This window comes from Halyomorpha halys, unplaced genomic scaffold (assembly GCF_000696795.3).
Source record: "Halyomorpha halys isolate HHAL.00 unplaced genomic scaffold, Hhal_1.1 Scaffold303.1, whole genome shotgun sequence".
In the NCBI taxonomy this organism is placed as follows: domain Eukaryota; kingdom Metazoa; phylum Arthropoda; class Insecta; order Hemiptera; family Pentatomidae; genus Halyomorpha; species Halyomorpha halys.
This window is the reverse complement of record NW_027115075.1, coordinates 1,096,509-1,118,263: the sequence shown is the minus strand read 5'-3', so window position 1 is coordinate 1,118,263 and position 21,755 is coordinate 1,096,509. Positions and strand designations below refer to the sequence as shown.

Here is a 21,755-nt window from a genome sequence, read left to right as displayed (position 1 = left end):
TTCACTAAACCTTTTCTTCCTCTAGCATTTGACATATACTTTTGCGATGGACTTAATAGATTGCCGTGTTTGTAGATTCTATCTCTACTTATTTTCAATTATCTATGGTGCAATGTGAATTCCGCAACTGATACACTCAGATCCCAGGGACTTTCTCTAAGCCTCCAAGTCCGAAGAAGCCATTCAAGTATAATAGCTATCGAATATTCAAGTTTTCAATAGTTCACATAACTATCATCTGGAACTTCTTTTTTTTTTTTATTTATCTCATGACCCCTCCTCTACATCAGGAATGACCAGGGAGGGAGTTATTATTAAAAACAAACTAAAAAAAAAAAATAGATACGCCCACATATAGAGTGGAGGGGGAAACATGTAGAATTTCCATATTTAATGTTCTATGGCTCATGTACCTTTTAATGACCTTTAATAAAGTGCAAAAGTATAATATTTTCGCAGAAAATAATTAATCCTGTGTAATAACGTCGTACTCCATTCCTGGGCTGGGTCAAAGATAGCGCTCTGAGATCTGGTTCAGAAGGTTGTTTTCGATTCCCACCTGGGTCAGTCAATGTTTATTTCGCGGCGTTCCCGAGAAATGAATTTTGATATATCTACTGTGGGGTGCCCAGGGCCTCAGCGGAACTATTAAAAAAAAATAATAAGTTGCCTTTTAAACCGGAATGTTATTAGTAACCTTTTGATCCCTACTACTGCGTTCAGCGGCCAATTAGTTATGAACATTGCTGTATCAAATAAAAATGTCAATAATAATATATGAACTCTTTAATGTCTTTAATTTACACTGTTCTGTAGCGAAATATTGTGAAATTACATTTGGTGTAAAGAAAAGTAAATGTTATCAATACTTTTGTTGAAAATAACAGTATTACATTTCTTTATTGACCGGTGTAAACAGTAGGTATCAAAATGTTAATATTATCTTATCTCTGGTGTCACATCTTTGCTGCAGTTACAGATGGAAATAACCCGGGTATTTTAAAGTCATATTTTTTTATACCTCTGAAATAGTAGCTTATAAAATGTTTGGTTGTTAAAAAAAAAAGGTTTTAATCAGCAGTTTAAAACCGTATGAAAATAAAAATTACCAATGTAGCATAGTTTAAGAGATTTTTTAGTTAAATGAATTAAACATTATGACCCTCTTTGAGGAAATACTCCTATGGAATTAATAATTAAAACCAGTCTAATACGGGCTTCTTTAAAAATAATATCATTTTGATTTATTAAGACACTGAATGATAATGAATATATACTTTTTTTTTTCGTACCGTCTTTTATTATTATATTTGGTTAATGCATACATATTATACATACATGATGTCGGATTTACATAATCCGAAATGAGTGGCTACTTTTTTATTTGTATAAAGTGGGGGTTAGGGGTCTCATTTTCCGATAACCCCCGTAACAGGGTGTACCAGAAGAGCCCGAAGACGCCGCCACAGCAATGCCTCCCCAAACTACTATGCACCATGCAAGACCTGACCTGTCCCTACCATCACACCAGAGTCGAAGACATGCTGGCCAGCCACCGATCGAGAGAGTCGTCTTTTACGAACACTGGACAAAAAGCTCATGGTTTTCACCATTTCGCCCACTACAACTACCAGGCCCCTTTTCATAATGAAAGCTAATAGTATTAGTTCATTGTACAAGTATAGACAACGGGTTAATTACGCTAGTACTTATTTTTTCATAATAGGGAGGTCTACTAGTGATATTACAGTGTCATTGTATTAAGTTAGATCGAGAAGACTAATAGTATTAGTTTGTACTTTATTAAGAAACAGGATCCTGGACGAGGGAAGCGGCCGTAGGACGCAGTATTAAACGCGGGAGCGAGACTTCCGACCCAGTCACCAGATAAGCGACCACTATTTCTTAATAAATAAGACCTTCCAATGTTTTATTACCGTAGCAATAATCGAAGTTATTTAAATAGTATTTTCAGCTGACACTTAACTGCTTACACAGTTGCCCTTCCAGGGAATTAATATTTAAATTAAAAAGAAATATACGAATTTTCATTAATTACCAGAAAATTCTCACAATTTGAACACCTCTTTTCCACACTAATATAAATAAAATAACTCAACATACACTTGGGATATCTGAAGTAAGAAACGGACAGCTCCCGATGTATACACATGATTATTATTTTTATTAATTATTTTTAATAATGTAAGTTGTAAAAAAAAAATAAATAAAATAAATTATTCCAAAATATATTAAGGAATGTTTTTTTTTCTATCTATCTTTGTAATTCACGATTTTCCCACTGCACTAGTTTACTTGGAACCTATGTCCAGAAGGTTCGCTTCTTTTACCAACTAACTTTTATTTTTTTTACCATCTTTTACCTTTCTTTCTTTATTATTTCTCCCTCGCCCACTTTATCAAGTCATGCTCACCACATCTAATAACTGTTATTTGCATTAATTACTGCTCCTATCTTATATAACATTATATATACTTCTTTAATTTTGTTAATTGATCCACATATTTAATTAAGTACTTGTACGTTTTTTATTTTTTATTTTTTTATATTAATTTAATTTATATAATTCCAAATTCGTACATGAATTTACTTAGTTGATTTTCATGTCTATACTTTCTTTATTTCTTTTATCCTTAATATAATATTACTATATTCCTTATACAGTCTTAATATTACATTATACATTTTCTTCGATACTATCTATTTACTTAAATTATTTGTTATCTTCCTATTTTTTCGTATTATTTTTGTACTTTCTTTTAATCATTATGGTTGTTATCTTGTTTTTTTTTCTTTGCTTTGATTACGGCCCGAAATTCCGGCACTAATAAATAAGATTTGCTTATTTTTGTTCTTTACTGATCGCAACACGGTCCACCATTTACTCATAATAATGAATGTACAATAGATATTATTTTTAGATAGTAAAAATACTTAATTATTTTCTCCCCTTTTATTAACTACTTGTAATTAAAAGAAATAGAAATATATGTGTTGTACGAATAATATAGTGTGGGAAATAATCGAGTGTTAATTGAATTTTGTTTCTCCACTCCAATGTCCATTAGGTGTATAATGAACTTTGGAATGGAGAAACTAGTGCAACTATTGGATCTGGAACAGAAACTAAAAAAACAAAACAATAAAGTTGGAAGTGTTATTTACGAGGGCAAAAAGAGAAGTGGCCTGAATTGTAGAAAGAAATCTAAGCTTTCTCATTAATTACTTAATTGATTTTCCTTCTGTGTTGTGCCTTGTCCCACACTATCGGCCATATTCCTTGAGTTTGTTTAGTGTATTAACTTCATTATTTTTAATTAAAATACTCTCAGGAACAATTTAATAGTTTTTAATAATTAATAAAATAACTTTAAATGTTGTGAAGATTGGTCACACGCTACCTCTTGCGATATAGAAAGAGATCTATGAAATAGTTAACATTTAAAGTTCAAGTAAAGATTATTTCTTGTCTATTAATAGAAACAGTAATGGTAGTCTAACCGTTTTCAACGATTCAACCAATGAAATTATATATATGATTTTAGATCATCTAATTATAGCTTAAGGAGGTCATTAATAGAAAAACAATTACCTTTATTTCTAATTATTATTCTAGATTCTTTTCTGGATTGAACGGTGCAAATTGGTTTTTAAATCAATTGCTTTTATGGGTTTTGGAAGTGATTTAAATTCTAACGCGAAATTGTGCACAGTCTATTACATTTAGGAGTATTTTTATTAGTAAATTATTATTATATTTAATATGTATTCATCTCCCTGCTGTATTGAGAAAATATTTAAGTACATTAACTGAAACTAATGTATCATGTGTTTAGTAAGTGTTATGGGTTTAGTAAGAATTACTGAGGCGCATGAAACAATTTATCTAATGAAATCTTTATCTGATTTCTTTGAGAAATTTACCACTCTTGTTCAATTGTTGTCAGTTTCCCGACAATATTATTATATTTATTAATTTCCAGATCATACCGGCCTTACGTACTTATTATAAAAAGTTGATTTTCATTTAATAATTGATGATGCGGGCAGTAATTTTCGTGCAAAAGACACCCCTAATTGTTTGCAATGTTATAATTATTGAATATCTATAAATAATAATAATAAACCAAAATAATAATAATTGTTATGCAATTGAAGAATGAAAGAAAAAGATAACAAATAAAAACAGTTAATATTTATAGAATTGATAAAATAAATAACTGACTTTAAAATGAAAAAAATAAAAAAATAAAATAAATAAATAATAGTAATTAAAATAAATAAAGACCGAGTTTATAGAAGAATATCATCGTAAGCCACTCCAACTTCAACTATTGGAATTCTGCATATTTGTTTTTTATAAAGTCATCAATTGATTACAATTGTAGTTCATAGTATAATTAATTCTTTCTTATAAACCAAAGGGAAAATTTTGTAATTATGTATTTTTTTCGTTTCATACAAGACGCTGCACTCCACACTTCACAATTTTACATTAGTACTAGCTTTTATATTGCTTTATAGATGAGATTGGGGGTATTTAGTTTTAAGTTCGATATTTTATTGACGAAAGGATACACAATTGCTAATCTTGTGAAGGCTCGTGTTAGTTTAATATTGATGAGGTGATTCCGGGTGAGAGGACGATCCAGATGAACTCTAAAGTATTCTACAGCTTCACTGGCTCGATACCATTGAAATTTTTCAGTGTAGAGAATCAGTTTACTCACCTGAACTGATTCTTAGGCACTGATGGTCGTTTAAGGGTAAAAACGTTAGAAATAGGTTTTTGAACGTTGAGACTGATCATTCATTTAGCAAAGTACAGACAGCATTATTAACCTATAATTAGATAGTGCAAAGTCATCTAATACTTTGAAGGTAGGTCCATACCGCTAGATAGAAATGTTGCGTAGGCTACGAACAACTTTGATAAAAAAAAATCTTTCAACCCCGTGACGAGACCTAGCGTACTAGGATTTTGGGATCGCTGAGGACTCTCTTCCGAACTAGACCCCAGAGGACGTCCACCGCGAAGTGCTCGAGGGAGGGGAGTTCGGGGTGGGGGACATCCGCGGCACCACCGCCAGTTCGCCCTGGCACCTCGCCGCGGTCACAGATGGGGTTCTCTGTCGAGTGTTCTTAGTTCACTGTCGTCTGTCTGTTGTACGTCTGTCTGTCGGTCAGCAAGGAATATGATCATATCCAAGGACCTCTTCCTCCTCGGGGATCAGGACTACCTCCGTCTTCCCAAGGACGAGAAGAGGGCGATGGCGAGGCCGACTACCACCAAGAATCTAAGGTCAGTGTCTCATGTTTGTCACTATCGCTAAGGCATGCGTGATGCAATTCTGTTGCACTTATTATTTCTTATAGTAATTTTTTTTTTTAATATAAAATAAGTTCGTCTTAACATGACTGTAAATAGATAATAAATAATTTGTTAATAAATAAAACTTTATAATGTAAGAGAAATAGGGCAAAACCGGGGACCACATACGCCGTAAGACGGAATTAGATTTCGTTTCGCAACGGGGGCGTAGACGTGAAATTTTTTAAGGCATGAGATAGAAAGTGAAATGTTGATAGTTTATGTAAATAAAGGATTGGTTTTGGTTTGGTAAGTGTGGAAAATACTTTAAGCGAGTGTAAATTTAGTTGTGGAGCGAGCCGTAGGGCGAAGTCAACGACCCCGCGCACAAATAACCCTTCCCCGAGCAGTGATAAAGTATGCGAATGCCTGATAACACGTCTCCTCTCGCTCCAACCGATTCCTCTTTCTCTTCTTTATGTGTCGTTGTGCCTTTTTATTTTATTTCTTATCCGGTCGGGTTTCGAAAAACCATTTTACAAGAGGCCGGTTTTGGTGTTGCGGTGTGCTCGGGGCACCATCGGGTGAAAGTGATCTTCCCGGTTTTCGCTCTTTACTTGCTTTATTTTCTATTCGCCTTTTTCAAACAGATAAAATATTGTAGAAACGCCTGGTAAAATTATCATTTTTACTTATAAGTCCCGGAGTATTTTTATAAGGCTTCTCAAAATTGTTCATTTTTGGTTTTTATTAATGTTTCGGAATATAATATAACTTATAAGCTAAATGTAACATTGCTATACGCTTATTTCGTCATAAATTTCAAATTACAGTGGTATGTGATAATGAAATGTGGTTATCTTAACAAGAGAGATGTAACAAATATTTGTATTTCATAATTCTCATCTGAACACCTTATTGAAGAATTGCTTTCCCTGATATTAAGTGAAATTCTGAATTTATAAATTGATAAAAATTTAAACTATGTCAAAAGAATGTTTAGTAGTAATCTTCAATAAGGATTACTATATTAATATCATGTGTATGTAGTGTGTTTATTTTGTCTTAATTATTTAATTTATTATATGATTTATTTGTAAAATTATATGAATTAATGTTTACGTAGATAAAAAAAACGCAAAATATTTTTATTTGTATAAAAGTATATGATAAAATTGTACGTATTTCTGTTGGTTTTTAGTTTTAATTATTTTACATTTTTTGTAGTTTCAGTTGATTGGTATGTTTTTTTAAGGAATCTATTTATCACAAAAAAAAAAAAAAGGCAATTATTGTAATATAAAAAAGATTCATAACAGAAATATTTATATAGATATTTAATATTCTTTATGCTATTTTAAATATAAAAATTTACGCTCAATTTATAAATAAAAATATTTGATGTAATTTATATTTTTTTCGAATGAGAGAATATAAATAGGAAAGTTCTTTCTGCTATTTTTTTTTAACTATTGAATTTAGGAATATTTATAATTATATTTTTCATATTTTAAATAGAAAAGAATAGAAAATATATTTTTATTGTATACAAAACAGAAAAATTAGCTATAGCGCAGGCGTAGTAAGAATCGCCCCACCGTGTCGGTTTGTATGTTAGTGGGGGAAGGGAGAGTGAAGGGGAAGGTGGTTCACTAGCCCATTTCCCGCTGCCATGGTAACCTATAAACAACCACTACAAGGGAAAATGTATGTTTTCATCTAGCTCTTGTTTCATTTCCTCAATTCTTTTACGAAATATTTTTGAGTTCCATAGCCATGCAACCAAAAAAACAATTACACATATAAAAGAAATTGTAATTATTGATAAAAAAAAATATGCTTACTGATAAGTATCCTCTCATACGTAAGGATAATTAAAAGCGATAATATGATACAAAATAACAAAAATGAGTATTAAACCTTTTAATGAAATGGTTAAAAAATCGTTTAGAAAATTATTTTGTATCGAATATAGGTCAGAAAATACCGTTATTTGGACCGTTGTTTTGGAAATATGAGAGGTCGTTTTTCACATTCCTGTTCAGATTTTTGAGGATTTTCTTCTGAATCAATTTAAGAATATAATTTCGGGTTGTTTTTATAACTCGAAAACTTGGTAATTTTTTTATAACAATATATAAAATAATAAACTTTACTTTTATCATTCAATGTTTTTCCACATGAAGTCCTTAAGATGGTTAAAACTACCGAATTTATTATATTTTTATTTTAAAAATATTTTAACATTTAATTAAACTTTACAGTCTATTAGGATTAGTATAAATATATATCATTTAAACATTATAATTTCTTTACGAAATAAACAAAAAATTTTGAAATTAAAGCTCCTGAAGATCAAAGAATTTATTAAAATTACTATAATCATTGAAAAAATATCTCCTTAAAAAAAAATATACATGCTTAATCTATTTTTCTATAGCAATATTATGTAATTAGTGAATGAAATTTACTATATTTTTTTTTTAGAATTATAAAACTCAAACATATTCATCCTTAATAATATGTTGGTAAATAAGATAAACAGATAACATAAAATATTAGGTTTGATAACTAATAGCGGTAGTTTGAACCATTAAATAATTATAATTATTACACTATTTATTTTTTAAATTAATTAAATGTTTGATATTTTAGGCGTTGTGAAAATAAATTCTAGTAATATTACTTACTTAAAAACTTTAAAAGAATAGTTTTTAAAAAATGATCAAAAAATAATTTTAAAAAGTGGCAAAAAATTGTTTTTGTTTAAAAAAAAAAAAACTTTTTATCAAAATTTAAATTTACTTACTAGTTAGTACCTTTCGATTATTTTTTGGTAAATAACTTGTACTGGGCAAAATGACTTCAGTGGTCGAAGAGCTCAAAATTATTGTAACACATAATTATTATAAAAAATTTTAATTATTTTATAAATAATAAATTAATTATAAAATAATTAATAAATAAAAAAAATAATCAATTATTTATTCCTTGAATATCTCGGAAGAATTTAGAATCTGCCTATATTTTATTGGAATAAATTAAGTTACTACATTTATATATATATTATGGATATTGTGCTTACTGTACTTATTTTTATCATTTTAAACGAAAAGAAATAAACCAAAAAAATTTTTTTTATACGATTGTTAAGGTTTAAGTAACTTTAGGAATTACTTTCATATTTAGAAGTTAGTGTTTGCATATCTTCTAGAATAAAAAGATGATATTTTATTTTTATTTTACATAATAACTATTTTTTTTTAAACAAAAACTAATATGAAAGATGAATTAAACAAAGAAAAATGTCTAATAAACGAAAAGAACAAATTTAGGACAATTAATGAAGAATATGCAGCCTATGATAATTACAATGACACTTATAAAAGAATTGTAATTACAATTTAATAGGATTTAATAGTTAATTACCCAGAATGGGACTATTCACGTACAGTGTAATTAATAATTATCGAGTGTAATTAACTAATTTCCTGTCCACTAGAATTGAAATTTACATCGTTTTATAATATTCCCTGCTGTTGTTCTTGCTTTAGTTGGAATATGGTTTTACCGTTAATTAACATATTAACTAAATCTGTTTGTGTAATTGTTTTATTAGCGTGAATTTATTTTTTTTAAAAATATTTCACGGATATTTCTTCTCCAAAAATATTGATACTATCTATCAATCAAAGGCTTATGAAAATGTTGATTGCTATCTTTATGATGTTTGGATTAATATTTCAGATAATCTAAGTGTATATACACACAGAAATGTATTTATTTATGTTTACACACTCCTATTTCGGTTAGTTCTAATGATTTTGACTAGCCAATAGCTTTTTAAAGGAAATGCATCTGCCTACGAAGGAAGAGGTATTTTTGAACTCTCTCCCAACTCCTGGTGTTTTTTGAACCCTACCACATCGGGTCAGAGCTGTGACAAGTGAGTTTGGACAACGGAAATACATGTGCTCCAACCAAACCCACGCCTAACGCTATACATATATATACACATATATATTTAGAATGAGATGGTACTCAAACAACGATGAAAAAAAGAAGGTCGTCTGGCAGGTATAATTGTTCCTTCTAGGCATTCTCACAGGGTAGTTTACTATTTTAAGGTTCAGAGTTTTTTGTATTTTTTTTATAGGACAAAAAAAACTTTGTTCGTAGGCTGAACACTTTGGAAATAGTACAAAACGTAAGAGCATATCCTTCCTAAAAGAATATACCTAATAAACCAAACCAGTTTTGTAAATTAGGTCATATTATTAATAAATAATAATATAATATAATATAGTAATTAGATAAAATTCACATCTTGTAAATTTTGTTAATGCAGATAAAAAAAAAAATTAAAATCTATGCTTTATTTACATTGCAAATTAAGGAATTATGTCTATATATATATATATTATGTTGATTTATATTTTTATAGTAATACCTTTCTCGAAACTTTTAAAAGTAAATTACTAATTTTTAAAGTTTTCAATCTATGATAAGTGTTTATTATAGATTTAAAAAATATATATATAGAATATTAAAAATAATTTCGATTCCGCAAGGATATGTGATGATTCCTTTGTTGTTTTTTCCATTTAACGCAATTTTTTTTTCTATTAAATATTTAAATATAAGCTGTTCTCATTAATGCCAACTCCCTCAGTCCAAGTACCAAAGAGCACAGTCTGGATATTTTTAATATCAAGGTTAATTCAGAAATAAAATTCAACTCATTTTGGATTAGTCCCAAAAATTCAAAGACGTCTATAGTAGGTTTTATATCTTTTTTTTTATTTATTAATTCATTCTTTACGGCCTCCACATATTTTTGATTTTTATTAAAAAACAAAGAGATACTTAATTTAAACCGACCATAACAACCGAACTTTATGTGACAATACATGATTATCCTTAGTTAATCGTTTAGTGTTATTGTGGGATAAAAGAGAGTCTGTTTTGTTGTTTTAACTTATGAAAATTCTTTTATTTTTTATGACCTATGTTGTATTTTGTTTAATAATTAAAAGCTTATAGATTGGGTATTAAATTATAAAAAATTTATAAACACAAAATACAGTAACTTGTAAATATACATAATAATCTATAGCACAACATATTTATAATTGTTGGGGGGGGATTTAATAAAATTTATTTTTCTATTACCATTCAACTGTAACCTTGATTATTAGTTTACTTTACTTTTGCATGTATCATTAGGTAAATGTTCAATTGTATTGTGTCTATTTCAATATGTTATTTGTAAAGTACAATTCTATTACGATTTGAAACTCTCAACTTTATTAAAAACAAACTAATATTTAATGAATTGTAACGCGCTTTCAAGTTAATACGCTGTAATAAAACATTATACATATATAATAATAATATTTTTAATTTATATTAGATTTACTATGTATTTCACTTTTTTTAAAACTTCATCCAGTTTCTCGTTTTTATGGCTCGACATGTGTCGTTTGTCTCATTTATAGCAGGAAGATTCCAGAGCATTGCGTAAAACCTTTCTTTTTTATCGTAATGTACATAGACTGAGATTTTATAGTGTTTAAATAAATCAGGATAAGGCATGTTAATGTAAATTAGGCATTTTTAAGAGTCTTTGGTTTTATCTCATAAAAAAAAATACTTAAATGTTTGAAACGTCTTCTGTATTTCCCTTTTATATCATTCAAAAAATTGTTTAGTATCTTTGCTATGTCTTCAAATTAAAAAAAAAAATTAAATGTGATTATGTACGTATGATTTTTTTAATTATATAGATGCATTAAGATACTCAGCATTTTAATAATTATCGTGTTGAGAATGATGTTTTAGTTTATTAATATTATAAGGATTATTAAATCCTTATATAAGATAAGAGAAAATGTGTAGATTTATTTTTAAATAAAATATTACTTATGCACGCCATGCCATCTTTTTAATATGGTGTGAACAGAAGATGGAGTAGTGATCCATAAAAGTGAGCGGCACTGGTTGAAGTTGTTTTATATTTTTTCATTTTACAGATATATACCTTAAGTATATACATAAATTATACTTAACAAAAAAATTGAACAACAATAAATTCATGTGTGTTATACCTTATAAAAATAATTCTGTGTAATAAGTTTTGATTAATTAATGAATGCTAGAGTTGCCTATTTTTCAGTTTTCATTTTTAGAAAATTACATTTTTTTTAATAAATAAAATTATAATCACCCATGATTGGTTCATGTCTCTGATTAGTGACTTCGCTTCATTTATATATTTTTTTAAATATTTTTTTTATTTCAAAGGCGTCATTAATGATTTGTAAAAAATGAATAATTTTTTTTTTTATGTGTAATTTCTTAGACTAGTATTCACATATTAATGGATATGCATCAGGATCCAACCTTCGGTTTCCCAATGACTTGTTGGACTGATTTAGTCTTAGACTTAAAGCCTTTCCTTCCTTAAGTTAAATTTAAATTCATTTGGATGAATGTTTTACTTTATAAAATAATAAAAGAAGATAGGTAGACTAGAACATCCTATATGGGTTTTTAATTTTATTATTATTTTTTTTTTACCGGCATATTTTTTTCTTTTTTTGTCCCTAAATTGAATTTCCATGGTCCTTGGACATATCGATTCAAACTCTTAAAGAATTTGTGTCCTCTACGGATGGTTCCATCTGAAGGAGGACAGTGTCTTCTTCCAGAGCGTAACCAATTTAGCTTTACCACTGTTTAAATATAGCTCTGACTTTGACCTCTACGCACTCTCTTCCTATCTAAGAATGATCTTTCTTATTACTCTCTTTAGTAATTCAAAAGAGTTTAATTTATTAATATTAAAAAATATAAAAGTAATAAAATCTATTCCTTTTTTTTTTTTTTTTCCTAACATGTTTTTACTGCTCACCTAATGAAATGCCACTTCATGTGCGCATTATATCATCCAATAATTATTTTTTTATAATAAAAATTAATTAATTAATTAATTAATCTTGACGATCTCAGAAATATGGAGATATTTTCCTCTGAGGGTCAATACACATCAAATCAATCACTTATGGTTGCTGACAAGATTTATTTATGCCTTATTCAGGCGATTGGAAAGAATGAAAACTCATTTGGAACAACGAGATATCTCGAATTTTCCTAAATGTTTATGAGAATACATTTTATCTTGAAATAGCCTATTTTATATAATTTAGGTATTTTATTCAAGCTTTTCTTTTTTCTCCCCTCTAAGTTATTAAAGTTTTTGTTTACTGTTTTGACTTTGACCATCATGCCCGCATTTATGAAAAAAAAAAATAAAGAAAGAGGTACTTCGTTTCGCCTTTAGACTTCAATTCTTCATTAATTTCACAAATGTTGAGTATTATTGTGGGTTTTAATTTTGTAGTGGTGTGTCAATCTATTTAACATTTTACAGAGGTTTGCATTAAAATATTTACATCAAACAAAAATCATGTTAAAGGGCATAAAATGTATGATTTTCTTGACCAGTTTTAAGACCTCTACTTAATGGTAAATAAGTATAAAAAATATTTAAATATTAACTTTTTCTACATTCAAACCTTCTTTTTTAAAATTAAAAATATTACAGCTGAAATTAAGACTCGCCTTCGATTTTTTCTTTTGGATTTAGTATTTTCTAAAATTAGGGATTTTCAATCTGAAAAATTAAATTTAATGCTCGGGATTCATTAGTTTTTGTAGTTAGTGAGTTTTAAATATTATTAAAATGATAAAATGTGCGTTTATTAGCTATATTGCTAATAGTAAATATCTAAATAAACCTCTATGTTATTTTTATTTTTATCTTAAAGTTGCTCTTACGAAATCATCATAAAGAGTTCTCAAGTTGTTGTATGCAGTTTTTCATTGATTATAAATTAAGCTAGTTGGTTTAATAAATATTTACCTCTGATTAGTACTCATTCACTGATTTGCCAGTAAACAATTAATTAATTATAGAGCCCAGTATTGAAAAAGCAAAATTTATTTAGCTTGCAGATTCAATGATAAATTACAATTTTCTGTGAATTATTGAAAAAATTTTTGAACTATATCAGATAAACATTCAACTTTATATCCTCGTAAAACACATTATTATTAGAAAAAATAAATAAATAGACGCATACCAGCTAAACAACCAACTACATAACCGAAGAATATCAGATTTCAAATAAGAAGGCTTGAATGTATAACAGCCCCTTTGTTTATTGCCGGCACTTATGAGAAAACCCATTCCTTCAATTGTTTCCTTAAGCATGGCAATACTGTTTGGAATGGTGAAGATGAATAAATGATGTCTTGTGTAAGCCAACAACAGCGTTAAAAAATGGTGTTTATTTCTAGGTTGAATGTTTTTATAACTTGTTATGCCCAGAGATAATTTTTTTTTTATATTTCGACCAGTGGGGAATTCATTCCGACTATAAAATTAATTTATTTAACAACTTTCAGATTAACTAAGTTTACTAATCTTTACTCATTTTAATGCTTAATTTCTTAAATATTTAAATTGAGTACTTTATTTGTATATAAAAAAAAAATTACAGTTTCAGGAAATTTTAAATTAAAGTATGTTTATTTGTTGTATTTTTGTTTTCAATTGGAATAGTTTACTTGTTGTGTTTTGGTTTCAATTAGGCTAGTTTATTGGTTGTGTTTTTGGTTTCAATTAGGCTAGTTTATTTGTTGTATTTCTGGTTTCAATTACTCTTAGTTAACTCTTGATAATCCTTGATTATATTTTTTGTTTTCAAAATATGCGCATACTTTTTATACATGTTTTATGTGCAAAAAATACTTTGTGGGTGATAATAATGGCTGTATTTTTTTAGTTACATGAGTTGACATTCAATTAAATAAAATTAATAGCGTTCAATTTTAATTTTTTTTCCTTGAGCTGCATGATGTTATAGTTAATCCAGTATATTTAGATCAAGCAATAAGATTAGATACATCGATAATTAAGGAAATAAAATGAAAAAAAAATTATATAAAAGTAGATTACTGCATGTTTTTAAATATGCAGTAATCTATCTAAAAATAAATCAAGATATATCTAGTGATGCGGTATTAACATTTTAATTTGATCTATTGGATAATTTTATAAAATATTTTTTAACTGGTTAGCGTTCGAATTATCAGTATTTGGCGATAAATAGTTACATTGAAGTTAAATGCAGCGTAGATACTGCAAATTTTTGTCTAACTCAAGGTAGAAAGGTAATATATTTAAGCAGATTTGTACGCACATATCTCAAGTACACTTGTGTGACCTTGGTATAATGTGAAAAACGTCTTCAAAATATTTTTTTCTCTTTTATAAATTCTTTGTTTTCCTTCTTCCATTCCTATAGGATACTTTAGAGCTGGCCAAAACCGTTTAGTGTTTATTAAATTTGAATGTTTGATTATGTAATCCTAATTGACGTTAGAATGCAACAAAACCATTCTCTTGCAGGGTCCTAGCGTCGACCGTCTGTAGTGTATAAAAGTTACCCGCGTGTTTTAGTCAAGGTAAAACAAATATTTGATAATAAACTTTGTCTGATAAGCCTCGCGATAACACCAGCTGTTGGGCGCCACGTTTTTTTCCCCTTTTTACCGACCATGCGTGAGGTAACTTGGTAACATTTTGAAATTCCATTGTTGAATATACGTTTTTAATATACAAAATTCAACTTCAACAAAAAATTCAGTACTGATTTTTTGTTTTAAGTATTTTGTTCTATCGACTTTTTTCTCACTTACTAATAATAATAAAACGATATTGTGATAAATTTTAATCAATTTTTAAAGTTTAGCGTTTTTAAAACCTGGACTGACTATTTATTTTTAAAATAAGGACGAAGAAATCATTATTTCGTCAATGGAAATTTGATTATTACTGAAATATAATATTTATTTGTAAATATTTCATTTTTAGTATTTGAAACACCTATTTAGTATAGTCAAATAATAAAATGTAAAACAAACATTAAAAAAATAAAGCAGCATCCTCCGGAAATAACGTGCACAAACGTTCCATGGATTTGTATGTCGAGTTTGGTTGTGTGGGGAGGAAATGACCGTATAAAAAGAGAGGTCGATTAAAAATCCATTTTTTATAAATTTGAAGTATGTTAAATTCGCCACTGAGGTTAAATAACTTATTTTTCGAAACCATTTATTTTCTGTGATATGGAGGATGGAAATATTAGTCCATAGAAATTAGGCGCCCAAACATAACATTCAAAACATAAAAGTAACATGTTATATATCTTTTAGAAACATTTGTCCATTATACACGAAAATTGGTCCAGTTTTGCGCTTTGAGATTGGAATGGAGGGTAGATGAATCTATTAAAAAAAATTTACATGGTTTAGAAAAAAAGGTAACTAACATAGATTATTAAATTAGATGGTGTTTTATTTCTAGTAGAAATTACTTAATCAAACCTTCATTTTCGATGTATATGCATCTCCTCTATTCCAAACCCGGCGGGTGAAGACCTGTGGATCTTCTACGCACGTATCAAATAGGTTACTGTTTTATATTTTAATGCCAGAGTTTGGGTATCTAATTTTACTGGACTGTTTGTCTCCTCCATATTTCAGAAACTACGTTGTTTAGAGAAAAAAAGAAAGTAATATGACTATTTAAATAGGATATATAATGTACACTAATTTTTTACAGAACCCATTTTTAACTAAACTCAATAATTTGTAAGAATAAGCAAAAAAAAAAAATAAATACTAAAAACACAACTAAAGAAAATTACATATAATTTATTTATGTGTTATTTTGTCGATTTAATTTTTTATCACTTTTATTTTTTTCAATTTAATTATGATTTTATTTTATTTTACTTATTTACGTTTTAATTTTTTACTTCTCTAATTATTGATGGTGTGATATTTTATTTAGACATTGTAAGTGGTTGAGCGGAGGAAAGAGAGATAAAAAATGAGGGAGTCCAAAAAAATAATAATAATAAAGAATATGTTAAAATTTACTTGTTATGGGAAAAACGCATTTGTATATTATCTGTAATAGATTAATAAATATGCTTGTGATGGTAGCAATTTAATTTATTTAGTCAGCATGTTTTTTTTTTTGTTAAACCAATTAGTCGTTTCTTTCTCTCTTAATTAAAAAATATTAATTTATACAATTTAAAAAAGTCTTACGTTTTCTGCAACTGCTTTCATGGCCTTTGAATTTAATTGAATCTAATCACTTCCAATGGACGTTAAAATTATTTTAAATTTTGTGCCTTGGAGTTCGGATTTAGCTTGGAGAACGTTTTTGTTCTGCTAGTGAAATTTTTTGGCAATATACGCAGTGCAACGTGCCGGGATACCTGAATTCAAGGCCAGCGAGATCGGTATTGTCGAAAAGAATATTCTGGTTTCTTCTGTCTGTATTTCTTTCTTATTAAATGAAAAGAAATACTTTAAGATAAGTTATTTAAAAATTTTAATTAGATTCGCACATAAATATAAAACACTCATAAAATCGAATATTATTTTTTGGGGGTTTTACGAACTTAACAAATATTCACTTATATAAAGATATAATACTAAATTATGATATAGATTTTTTTTTAAGTTTGCTACGTACTGCTACTGGTTTTTTATCATCATTCTTCGTAAACATCAATAACGTTGTTTAATAAATAAGAAATATCCGATTACAACTACAGTGCTTTTAGTATTTCTACATTCTCCAGGAAATTGTTATCTCAAATGATCAAATCTATTTTTATAGATTGTCGGTCTGTACTGATAGGGGTAACAAGAGTCTTATTGTTGTAGAAGGATGTATAATTCTTGTGTGAATTATGCTCTTGTCATGCATTATATTGTGAGTCGTAAGTGTAATAAATAATTCATGTAGAAATCATCCTTTGAGTAAATAGCATATAAGATAATACTTAATAAATCGTGTTGGTTGCGATTCCATATTATACGAGTATGTTATCTCAATCTATTTTTATTTTTATGAAATATCTAATATGTAAAAATATCGTTTATTGATATTTAAAGCTATATCGTAAATTTAAAATCAATTGCAACCACTTTTGGCGAATAATTTACTCAATTTTTATTCCAAAAGACCCGTGTGTCGACTCTGGTTGAAAAACTTTAGTTGCACAACCAGTCTCTAAAAGATGGGTCAGTTATCCATTTAATATAGACTGGTTATTTAGAAAATTTACATAAACTTACTACACTTAAGGAAATAGAAAAAACAACATTATTGTAAAAGATTTAATTTAAATATTTTTTAGAAATTGTTTTATTTATTTTGAAAAGAACTAATGATGTTGCGATCTTACTGACGAAATTCTTGATTTAATTTTCTAGCCAGCATAAAGTTTGAAGTGAATCAAGAAATTTGATAAATTTATCATCTGTTTCTAGTTTTAAGTACCAAAAAAGTGCTGGTGATTTTTAAAGTACATTTTAAATAAACAAATAATAAATCGTCACCAATCTGTGATACCTGTTAAATCCGAAAAAAATCATATTTAAAACACCATAATATAATATATTAAAACTAATTAATTCAAATAATAAACCATCTTGTATTATTTTACTGTGTTTTTGTTATCGTTGTTGTTCATCATTAAAATATAGTATATTCAATATGTATAAAAAATAAAATAATCAAACGGTATTATAAAATCAGTCTTTTATTGTGAAAAAAATTCAAGGTTCAGACTTTCAGATTGTAATTTTTATCAGTTAACCAGATTTTATTTCTTCTGTTTGTGTTATTTTTTACATTTTAAAAATGAAAAAAAGATAATAGATTTTTATATTTAATAAATTTGATAAATAATACAATTATTTTGTTGAATTATTAAAGCATTTTTATCAACATTTGATTGTTCATTTTGCCTAACCTTGTTTATTCATAGAACAGTCAAAAAAGGTAGGTCATTTATTGTTATTTTAGTTCTGAAATTAGATGATTTTCTCTTTGATGTTGCCGCAACGAAGAATTACGTTCATATCTAACTTAGCGAAGGTCTTGCTGCTCACTTTTCAAGTCCCATCCGATGAAGTATCAAGCCCTTACCGAACGAACCCTCCAAGGGCCACCTCCAGATTGACATTGATCCTGCCAAGGGGCCATATGATCCGTGGTGGGAGAGGCAGCCTGGGTCAAAGAACTCATCATGTTTAATCTTGTTCCATTATTTATCTATGTGTTGTTCTCTCATCTTTTTTTCCTCTCCGCTTATTCAATCTCTCCCGCTCTCCCCCCTCCCCTTCCTATCCGTTTAAACAAGATTTATCCTTAGACAATCTCTTAGTTAAATTATCCATCCTATTACTTCCTAATAAGGACTCCTTTAGTTGACAGTAGTGTCTGGATGTTACAGGTTTCACGTTCGAAATCAGTGGTCTTTTCATTTACGTTATGATTTGTCTGATCTTATATGATATAACCGAAGACATAAGTGGGTGAAGGTTTCGTATTACAAGTAGAAAGAAAATTCTACGTAACCGAGACCCTCGGGTTCAAATCATGTTGTACGTTATATGTAAGTTACAATGGGATTAATATAAAAAGGACAAAAAAATAAGAAATAATAGACTTTTTTATATATCGCCACCATAGTTTCATCTAGGTAAGAACACCGCCTTAATTTAAAGTTTAATTTTGAAAATAAAGTACAACGTAAAATATTCGGACTTTAAAGAATAATTTATAAGGCTACACAGCGCCTAATTGATGGGACTGCTACCAGTAAATATAATTTAGGTAATAGCATTGCAGCAAATGAATAACATGGATCGCTAAAATGTTAATAAACACTGAACTGACGGGTAAACGTCCAAGGCTTAGATCCGAAGCTAAGGTGGAAGGATTGCGTCAAGACTGATCTAGTATTGAAATTTCTAGTTCGCCAAGGCATTATTGTTTATGATTTATTTATTTATTGTTTATAGGCAGTATTTAAAAAAATATATAATATTGGGATAGAATAATTTATCAAAGTTTATGCTAAAATGAAGGAAAATTTCAAAGGAAAACAACAAAGCTGCTTTTCTGGTTTATTTTAATACGAAACATAATCTATAAATAGCGTAAATTTTCTCAGTGATTAAAAGTAAGAATTAATTATAATATTAATAGTGCATAATTTTTATTTATTATAATTTTTCGTTAATGTGATATATTCGGCCAAAATATAGATATATTTTTTCCGAGAATAAGTGATTCACAAAATTTAGTTAGTTAAAGTGGTTATTTTAGAGGGGTTTCTGTTATACTAATAAGTACTATGTAGAAAGGTATATTTAAAATATATTTCAAAGTATAATCCTCTTATATTTTTTTTCTAAAATGTCACGTAACACATTAGTCCCCTCATATCTTCAAATCTTCTGCGAGGAACATCCTGGGAACGTTTCCGTTTTTAGTTGCCAAGAGGCGTGCGTGTGCGTTAAAAATTTACTCCTTTAAAAACTTATTTGTTATTTGTTTGAGCTATATTTATTCTAAATTTTGTATTTGGAATTGTTTGTTATTTTTTTCGTATCATGTTTGGAACTTTAATGGCACAAAAAAAAAAAATAAAAATTAATATTATATTCTAGAGGCATTTCGAATGAATTCTTAAAGTCAATTATTTGTTAAAAAAATTAAACGAATATTCCACAAAACGATGTTTTGGACGAGATCTCTGTAGGATGATGCGTTGATTCTTATTACATATTAAAATGTTATAGTTGATTTATTAATTATAATAATAATCTCCTACGTTTCATATTAAGTGCTATGATCATACCACCAAGTGATTGATAACATGTTAACAGATTATTTAAATTAAATAAAAGTAGAATAGAAGAAAAGTGGATAAAAATATGTTAATTGACTAAAATATATTTTGACAAAGGCAGAATAGTGTGCAACCTTTTAATGATATTAGTTGTGATATTATAAAATAGATAACCTTGAAATTGGTCGAAAAGGCCGAAAAGAAGGAGTTATTCGAAAATAAATATGTTGAAGCTTTACGGACACTTTTTATTATTATTTATTAATTATGTTTATTTACAAACCAGTCTCAAACAGAAAATTATATTATATATAAATGTTATTGTTGATTTTCTTTAGTACATCGGAACTCAATTACTGCTATCAAAGCGGCGAAAGACATTACATTAACAAGGGTTCACCTTTTACATAATTATAGAAATTAACTTCATTCGCTCTAATATGATAAGATAAGTATTATTATTATACACATATTATGAAAAAATAAAATAAGAAAGGTTTAATGAAATAATTTATACGGTATTTACTAAACGGGCCCAAGTAGCCCTGAAACACAAAACTCCTTTCCAAGACTCGAGGAACAAAAAGGAAAAACTGAACCCGGCCACATTTCCATGAATGTCAGCAAGAATATCTACCGTCATTAGAATAAATCCAGGCTGGATATCTCGGAGGAACAAGTAGCAATCTAGATGCTGGTTGCTGGAGGGAGAAGGGGTATTTGCAGATACCTATCTTGTCGACGTGTACCATGAAGCGAATAGTCAAATTGAGCTCACAGTCTTGAAATTTTGTTTGTTTATTTATTTCTGATGCTGGAATACCTTGTAAAGCCGTTAATTGCACAATTAAATTATGAAATACTCGAAACATTATAATGACAGTATACGAGTTGTCTTTTAATGAAACCCTTGTCTCAAATAAGAGAACCTGAGAGCTAGCCGCGGTCAACTAATATTTCGAATTTATCGTTTCAATTTTGTCTGATGACGAACTTATCTCACTTTATGAGTTTTATATGCAATTTGAAAAATGTAAAACTTTCTTATTAAAATTATATTTTACATTTATTATTTTTTTTTTTTAAAGTTCTCAGCTGAGGCAGAAGTTGTGTATTAGTAAAGAAAAATGTTCTAGAATGCTTCGCTCAATTATAAATCGCATAACGTATTACATTAAACTACAAACATAAATCATAAATAATTATTTCTAGTGCCTTTTTACGAAGATTCTATTGTGTAAAAAAATAATTTTATAGCCATTGTTTAGCCATGTTTTTTTTATTATCAACCATTATTATCTTATTGGAGAAGATGGTCGGAGGGTGCGGTCAGCAAAGAAACAACATAAATAAACAAAAAATATTTATTTATGCCGACGATTCGACCTGATTTTCAGGTCTTCATCAGGGCTATAAAACAAAACAAAGATAGCAACCGTCATTCAGAGAAAAAATAAAAATAAAATAAATAATAGACTCAAAATTTGAAAATATACACAATAATGGAATGAAAAAATAAATTAGTTGATTACTAACTATGTAAACTATGTAATCAACTAATTTATATTTTCATTCCATTATTTTGTATATTTCCAAATTTCGAGTCTATTATTTATTTTATAGTTGCCGC

General features: G+C 28.2%; 1 protein-coding gene across 1 annotated transcript in view; it reads left to right on the top strand.

Moving 5' to 3' along the window:
• Window positions 1–5,113: 5,113 nt before the first annotated feature.
• The window catches only part of E23 (Early gene at 23), a gene marked incomplete in the record, with an annotated part of 311,094 nt that continues 294,452 nt past the window's right edge, over window positions 5,114–21,755 (top strand). Inside the window, 1 exon segment of the mRNA XM_067052164.1 lies at window positions 5,114–5,324. Within this exon segment, the coding sequence (XP_066908265.1) occupies window positions 5,218–5,324 (107 nt within the window).